The sequence below is a fragment of the Montipora foliosa genome, chromosome 11 (assembly GCF_036669935.1).
Source record: "Montipora foliosa isolate CH-2021 chromosome 11, ASM3666993v2, whole genome shotgun sequence".
NCBI classification, from domain to species: domain Eukaryota; kingdom Metazoa; phylum Cnidaria; class Anthozoa; order Scleractinia; family Acroporidae; genus Montipora; species Montipora foliosa.
Window position 1 is genome coordinate 22,682,510 of NC_090879.1, and position 8,666 is coordinate 22,691,175.

Below are 8,666 nucleotides of genomic sequence, written 5' to 3' on the forward strand. Positions count from 1 at the left end.
ATTTCTCGGCTAGAATTCTGTTCCGGAGGCCTGCATCTCGCTTCAGCAAGCTGGGATAAAACAGTACGAATAGGGGATCTTAGTACATTGGAGTCAGCGTTCGTTCTGCGACAACCATCGAAACCCTGTAACGTGCCTATCTTGGCAGCCGCGACACGGGGCCGTGGGTTCGCTTGGCTTGCTTGCTTCTGGTTCGGCCGATTGCACCGTCGCTTTGTGGAACGGAGAGACCGGAGAATTGCTTCAGTCTTTTCGCATCACAAGGGATGGGTGTTAGGAACTTCGTTTTCAAGCGACGGAAGTCTGTTAGCATCCGCTAGCTGGGATAAAAATGTGTGTCTTGTGGATGCACGAACTGGACAACTGGTTCAAAAATTCGTTGTCATACTACGGGGTATGGACTTGTTCGTTTCAAACAGGTGGCAATGCAACGAATCTGCTGTGTTCTGGTGCAGACGATGGGTCTTTAAAGATATGGGATACAAGAACGGCTAATTCGGTGATGTCTTTGGTGGGAGCTCACGATGACAGTGTAAAATCTTGTGCATGGTCGCCGGACGATGGGTATATCGCATCTGGAGCGGCAGATAACAAGGTGAGATGAATTGAAACCCTTGACACGAACGGAACGGGTCAATTTGCAAAAATATTGAAACATTTTAAACCTGCATATCGGGGGAATCAAAACGGGCTTTGAGATAAAATAAGAAGTAAGTACATTTCGAGAATATTTGAGTCAAGTCTTACTGGTAACGCAAGGTCAGTAAAACAAAGTTACCCAAACTTTTGGCATTTTTGGGGAAATCGTTCAAACTCTGAATATGAATATCAACGCGACATCGAATGATCGATACTGTTGGTCCAGAAACTTTAATACCGTGTGTTTGGCAACGACTTTATTCACCAATATGCAGCTACTTGAAGAATTATCATTGAAAGATTTCGTTGGGTTTCTACTAATTTGTACCTCTACTTTCCATGATTAGCGATGTCATAAAACATGCATTTAAGCGGCAAAAAATACTAAAACCGCGGCGTTAATTAGCAATTTAGTTTGCCTTCGGGTATCTGTCTTTTCAAGTTTGGATTTTGCGACTATTCTTATTCTGATTTTAAACATTTTAGTCCGCATCTTCTCTTGCGCTTGTCTGTTTCGTAGTAGGTTAAATGGCTAAATGTTTTTTGTTGTTTTCAAAAGATCTCAACCTTTCAATATCCAGCAGTAGCCATATGATCTTCTGAAACCACGGTATGGAAATGACATTCTTTTGTCACAGAACAAAAAGCTGTGGTTGACAAAAATCGAACTTTGAATAACCGAAACAAATAGCGGTGCCTTTGAAACATCCTGCGTCCTGCAAAATTTAACCTTTTAGAACGGTTGTTACATTATTAATACCAAATTATTTACATTTGCATTTCGTCCAAAGTTATTTTTTGCAAGTTATTATGAATTGTAATAATATAACTTTTAACATAATGGCCCAAAATTGCCTTTTTTGGTGTGGTCTGCGGACATTATATCCTAAATTATTAATAGTTCAAAAACATTGCTTTTGGCAAGCAGAAATGACAATAAATTGAAAGGAAAAAATAATAAACATCTACTCGGGGCAGCCATTTATGAGATCCAAGGGTTTTGGTCCAAGCATAGGGAGGGGTGGGTGATGTCCTCCCCTGAGTTTGTCACTGTCAAACATAGACATTTGTCTGCCAATACTGGGGTCAATTCAATAAAGAGTTACACCTGTAGTTTTTACTAATGTAAATTACATGTGCAAAGTCCAACTTGTAAATTCATGAATTCCATAAAAGATTTTTCTACACTGGAATTCACATGTGTAGCCCTGGCTACAATACAATCGTAATGTACAACTGTACACTTTCTATTGTAACTTAATTTGAATATGCTTGTAGACTACATGTGTAAGTTCCAGTTGCACAAGGTTTATTTGTTGGCCCACTGGTGCAAAGAAATACTCTAATGCTTTGACAGAGGAAAATTTCTCCCGAAATTCACGTGGAATTTCAATGTCAAGCAACTGTCTTTCCTCAAAATTTCAAGCAGCCAAATAACTCAGTGTGTCAATAGTTCTTCAAGTTCTTCTTCACTCAACGGGAACATGTCAAAATTTCGAAAGATGCTTCCTACAAGTCCTACGTTAAGCTTACAAGTAACTTATGACTTGTAGTTTGCACTTGTAATATTAACAAGTTGGACATTTGTAAAGACACAAGTAGGACTCCTGTAAAATGCTTATTGTGCAGGTACCAAATTTTACAGGTGTAGCGCTACACCTGTAATTGCAAGTCGGAGTCTTGTAAAAACGACTTCTAACAAAGTTTATTGAACTCATTTTTGTGTGCACACGTAAAAACAAGGGTTCAACTTGTGAACTACACATGTAACTTTTACATTGGATTGACCCCTGAAGGGATCTTTATTCATTCGTTAGATTGCTTTGTGGGAGCCACGCAGTGGCACACTTCTTATCAGAATCCGTGGACATGAGGATGCTGTCAATGAGGTGAAATTTTATCCAATAGTCAGCAGCAAGTCAGTTCCTGTAATCTTCTCTGTTGGTGATGACACCTGTCGTGTGTGGCATCCATTGAGGAAGCACAGCAAACAGCTTCAGACAATCAAACAACATAAACTTGGCTCAGAGGTATGTGATAGAAATGGCAGATTTTGTACATTTGAAATACTAGGCTTGTAGTAAGTATGAGGCAAGGAAAAATAAAAAATGTAATAGTATTTTAGTTGTATGTATCTGTAACTTGCAGGGGTATTATTGTTAATTATCATAAAGAGAACCCACCCACATAATTTGACATCAGTTTTTTTGTGAAACTGAAGTAGTAATGCTGTATAACTTTTTTTACTATGATTATTGCGGAGCCCATATCAGCAACACTCTGTTGGCTACTTTCAAATATCCAGATACAGGTCCCCTATCACAGAATCACAATACATCATTTCAGGTCCCCTTACTCTTTGTAAAAAGTAATTTCCAGCAAATCTTGTAGAAGGGGACTTGCAGCTGTCATGAAGGCCTCAGCGTCTATTAAGTGATTTTAAGACCATAAGCATTGGTTGTTAAATAAATGTGAGATGTCATTGTAAAACTGAAGTGTTTGGTCTTGCTTTTCTGGCCAGGTCGAGGCTCTTGCCTTATCCCCTGATGGGACACTATTGGCTACAGGGGCACGGGATAGAGACATAATTTTGTCATCTCTTGATGTGTCGCTGACAGAAGTTGATGCCCTTCCCATTGAAGATCAAAATGAAGCAGCTATCGACTATGGAGCTACACTTTGGAGGAAATACACCAAGAAAGTTATGCAAAAGATTATTACCAGTAAGCAAAATCTGTCAACTTGCCAGTTTACAGTAAAGGATTTGTGATACTGTGCAGTGTTTTGTGCTATCATACTTGCGATGCAATACCATTTCGATACAACACTTGGCCTCACTCGAGACTGAACATTGGAAAGGTGTCTGTGGCCCTAACCTGAATAACTGGCGGTATTGTTGGTGTGAGAGGCATAAGCCGCGTGGAGAATGGAAATCAAAGCGCCGTTGCCCATTTTCTGCGTGGCTTTGCCGCTCATTAATTTGCATCTCGTGGCAACAATACTGCCGGCTACGCAGGCTACTATGGCCCTTTTCTTTTCCCCAGGAAAACTGCAATAATGAGGATTTTCACTCTTTCCTGTCACAGGGACACCCTCTTTAGGGGATGATCAGGACACTGCCCAGAGCAACCCAAAGGACACAGCATCACTGGTTGGTCATGCTGTGCATAGAGCAGAAAACAAGACAAAAGGAAAGGACATACTGAGAGGGACTCCTGTATCTTCAGCTGATGTCAATGAAAACAGCCAATCAGATGTGATTCTCAAGGAACAAAGGGCTCGATTGCGTAAGAGTTCACGAACTGATGCTGGCGTTCCAAATGGATTGGACAGTGATGCTCTTTCTCAGGGAAATCTAAAGGATCAGAGAGCACAATTGCACAAAAGTTACCCAAATGGCATGAACATCACTGCAAATAATTATGAAGGAAATGAGTACGAGCTAGGCCATCAGCACCTGAGGCCTGCAGATGGTCAGCTGTCTGACAGTCACACCAGTGGACATAATATCATGGATATTAATGGCAACCATTCTTGGGTAGTTGTTGAAAATGGTGAGGTTCGTCTTAGGAAAAATGGATATCAAAGCCACGGCAAGAGTTCTAGTGCAACTAGCAGCAATTACTATGCTGATATAGACGATGTGGTGAAGGATATGTACCACTATGAAGATGCCAGACTCTAGATAAATGAATTCTTGGAATTGACTTTAATTCTCAGACTGCGCTTAAAATACCTTTATTCAACATAGTATTTTTACTGTAGCTTGTCAACATTTTTCAACAGGACCGTGTTGCTGGAAGATTGGTTAGTGCTAACCATTGGTTAAGTAGTAACAAAAGGTTGCTTTTGTATTTAAGACATGTTAGCACTTAACAGTGCTTTAGGCGACCAGTGCAATGTTTTGTATTACGGTAGGCTTGGAAGCCAGGGGCCGTGGCAGGTAACCACCTCCGCAACATTTTTTGACATATTTTTTGGTCATTTGAATGTCTCCAGGCCAATTAACACAACTTGTCCAACTATACTGGATTGACGTTGTTTCAATTTTCTTTATTCCATTGCAGGAGCCTTAAAATGTGATTGGATTGAACAGTTAAAACACAACACAATTCACACCCATATAATATTGTCTATACCATTAATAGAAAAAATAACTACTGATTTGCAACCAGATAGATAACTTGAAGATAACTTGTACATTTTAAGCTAAGGCTCCCCTGAAAATAACTTTATCCCAGATGCTGAGAGGAAAGATTTGTTAAAGACAAACTCCCAAAAACTCTAGCCTGTCATGTTAAGGAGCAAGGTGTGTGGCCTTGGTGCAAGAGGTCCCAAGTTCGATCCCCGGATCTCAAATCCTTGTTTTGACTTCTTTCCTTTCAGTGTAGCTTAAAGTAGCTTTAAATACCCTTAAAACAGAGCATGGATGGAAAGAGGGGGTAAAATGAGGGCACTCTCGCCTTCCTGGGAGAATACCCTCGCTCTAGAGGGTAAAGAAATTACGAACGTTAAAGAAGGTGTACCTTTACCTATACATTTCCTGCCCACTTGGGTAAACATGAGCACCAATTTGTAGTGCATTTGTGTACAGTGTTTTCGAATGTATTCATTGGTGCATGAATGATTATTCACTTACTGGAACCGTATCAGATAGACACTGTGCGTGGAACAAGCATTCCTGTGTGAACAATGATCTTCATTGAAGAGGTTTTTCCACATTCTGGATGTGCAAAGCTCAGCCTTCAAACAGCCAAAATGTGCAAACATTTCTCAAAAGATCTTGCTATGCAGGCTCGGAAAAGCAATCAGAGCATTACAGTATGTCAAGATGCACAATAATCTAGTGCTCCCTTAAATAAAGTGTAATTGTGGGTTCAGTGTAGTGCTTTTTCCATAGTTTGAGTTCCATAAAGGTAACTGTAACAAAGTTGATGATGTTGTTGTAGGTCAAGTGAAAAATTAGTTAAGCACAAGCTTTTCTTGGGAGGGAGAACATTTACTAATAAGTACAGAGTACAAATGTAGGTCTCCAGTATGAAAATGGCCCTTTTCCGTCACTTACTTCTACCAACAATGTGGAACTGGTAATGCCAAACACGCAAAATGATGCCTATTGACATAAACCTGTTCCAGGACATTCCATTTATCACCTTCTTCATTGTACCACTCGACACTATATTCATTGGAACCACCAGCAACATAAATAACACCATTTACAACAGCAGTGCCAAGATGCTGGCGAGGATGGACAAGAGATGCAACAGAAGACCAAGTGTCACTCTCCGGGTTGTAAACTTCAACTGTATCCAAGCGGCAGTCTTTGCCCGTGTCGTAACCTGTTAAAAATAGTTTATGTGTGAGATCAGTTGCCTCCTGCCAATGTGTCTCGGGTTACGTATAGATTCCCAGACTCGGCATAATATGGGTTGAGGTTGTTGGTCCTGTAATCACTACTTTAGCAGTTGTGAAGAAGCCATTGGGGTGTGAATGGGGCCCAAACCCATCACCATATGATATCACTGCTCACTACTTGATAGCTCACGGGTAGAACGATTGCATGGTCAAAGGGCTGAGTCCCATTCACGCCTGAGTTTTTTCAAGCTTCCGGTAGCCTCGCAGCTCCTACAAGGTCTCACCTGATTGGAGACCACCCTTGAGGTTTAACAAAAGAACAAATAACAGAAACAATGGACCCTAGAGGATAGAGTTGCAGCCCTTTTGTTTTAGGCCTAGGGTCCATTGTTTCTGTTATTTGTTCTTTTGTTAAGGGTTAGGGTGGTCTCCAATCAGGTGAGACCTTGTAAGAGCTGCCAGGTGACCCCAAGCTTCTGGGCAACTGCTACAGTTGTACCATAAACACTTTCACTTGAAAAATTGTTCAATGCCATGCTAACATTCTATACGAATAGGAAATTGTATGAACACAAGCACATTTTTTGTGATTTATTATGGACATGAGTGATATTTTGAAGAACTTTCACAACATCACGAGTGACCATAAATCACAAAATGCACAAGCAAGTTCACACGATTTTTCATTTATTATATACTCAGCAAATATCACTCCATCGCTTTGTTTCCATAGCAACTTCCACATTGCACTATATGATCTATTTATGCATTTGTCATTGACCAATCAAACGTTATATTTTGTTGATTTAAATAATAAATTCATATATTCTTATTTCGTTCATTCACCTCAAGTGGGATACAACTTGAACCCTCAATAAAAATTTTGACTGGCATAATAGTAGGGGTTTGAATAACTTATGTCATACATGTAGATGGCTGGGCGGTCACTCTTGTCTTTTACAAGGGTTTAACAGAAAATCAAGGCAGAGAAGCCAGCGGTGAGAGGCAAATTTCTGACAACATAGACAGCAATATACCACCAGTGACTGACAGGCTTCTACATGTAACTCCTGGATATCCCAGTTGATAGAGCAAGTGCAGGGCAATCACACAGTCATGGGTTTGAATCCTGTTCAAGACTGGATTTTTTTAGGCAATCTTTGGGTTTCTTACCTCCAGCTACATAGATCTTGCCATTCATAACAGTGCCACCAGCACCCCATCTAGCTGTTGGCAATGGTGACAGAGTTTCCCAAGTTTTGTTCACTGTGTCTAGTCTTTCAACATGATGGATAGCTTGCTGATAGTTCTTGTCACAGCCCCCTATCACATAGACTTTGTCAATCAAGCTGCAAACAACAGGCCAGTAATGCTGGTACTTTGGAAGTGGCAACTCTTGCCATACATTTAAAACAGTGTGAAATTTCCTGCAACTGTCACCGCCAATAATGTACATGCTCTGCTGACAAGCACAGCTTGAACATGCAAATTGATACGTCCAGTCTAAGCTGTCAGTTAAACCAACATGAGCCCTGGGACTATTAACAAAAGACTCCTTGATTTCTTCACATTCCAGTGATACCATGTTGATTCTTGAGACCTGACCTTGATTGGTCACACTAGCATAGTAAATAAAATGGCCAAAAACTTCAGTGTAGCATGAGTGAATCTGAACTTTTGAACGTTTCAAGAAAACTTCTCCCCACTCACAGTCTAAATATTCCACATGATAAACAGGGGAGCTGTTGTGTCGAGAATTTATTTTGCATCCACCAATGATGTAAAGGGCATCAATCTTTCTTTTTCTAGGGCATACTTCTGAATCTAGACCTCCACTCTGTAGCACTTGCAAAACAAAAGCTTTGCAGTCAGAATTTTGTTGGGTGAAATCTTCAGTTAGTAATCTCTCCGTAAGATATGAGCTAGATATCAATTCAAATCTCACTTTTTCAAAGACGTTTGGTATAAACTGCTTCCTGTAAGAAGAATCGTGTCCTATCCATCTGAGAGCAGCTTCAAATACCATCTCCTCTGATTTAACTCGTAACCAATCGTTTTCGAGCAACTCGCAGACACTGTCTGCCGGGAGTGAAAGAAACTCGTCCTCTTTGCAAACTGCCATAAAGTTATCTAGGACAAAATCTTCCACCTCTTCTTGAATTGAAGAGGAAAATGTTCGATATTTTTTAAGCAATGACTGCAGACTTAAACAGTTTGAGACATGGATTCTTCGTTGTATGAAATCTTCAATTGAATCCAAAAGGAAGGGCACGTCCCACATATCCGCCAAGATGACTACATTCTCCAGGTTTGAGATGCGCAATTGAAATTCCCCCGTGTAAAAGTAATTCAAAACTTCACGAACTGCCTCCTTGTCCACGTTTTTCAAGCAAACCTCTGAATTCGAGGCTTCAATGAAACACGACCGAGGCGAGAACATCGCTCGAAAATACTTACAACTGGCGGCCAAAACTACTCGGTGAACAGGGAAAACGCAGTCCTCCACACATAAGTGCACATCACAGTGCTCGCCTGTGCTTCTCATTTCGTTTAGAAAGAGAAGGAAATCTCCAGCAAATTCTGAATCTTTGTATTTCCTTTTCCCCAGATTTCTCCTCATTTTTGGGCAGAAATTGCGGCAGACGTTCGAGGTCTCACTGGGGAGGTCTGGT

General features: G+C 40.6%; 1 protein-coding gene and 1 pseudogene across 1 annotated transcript; one reads left to right on the forward strand and one right to left on the reverse strand.

The window, feature by feature from the left end:
• Positions 1–6: 6 nt before the first annotated feature.
• Positions 7–4,324, forward strand: LOC137975927 (uncharacterized WD repeat-containing protein alr3466-like; annotated as a pseudogene).
• Positions 4,325–5,706: 1,382 nt separating this feature from the next.
• Positions 5,707–8,637, reverse strand: LOC137975925 (kelch-like protein 3). Its single transcript, XM_068823135.1, has 2 exons — positions 7,168–8,637; positions 5,707–5,978 (listed from the first exon to the last, which is right to left on the reverse strand). The coding sequence occupies exons 1-2, from the start codon at positions 8,612–8,614 to the stop codon at positions 5,707–5,709; spliced, it is 1,719 nt and encodes a 572-aa protein (XP_068679236.1). The 5' UTR covers positions 8,615–8,637.
• Positions 8,638–8,666: the final 29 nt, after the last annotated feature.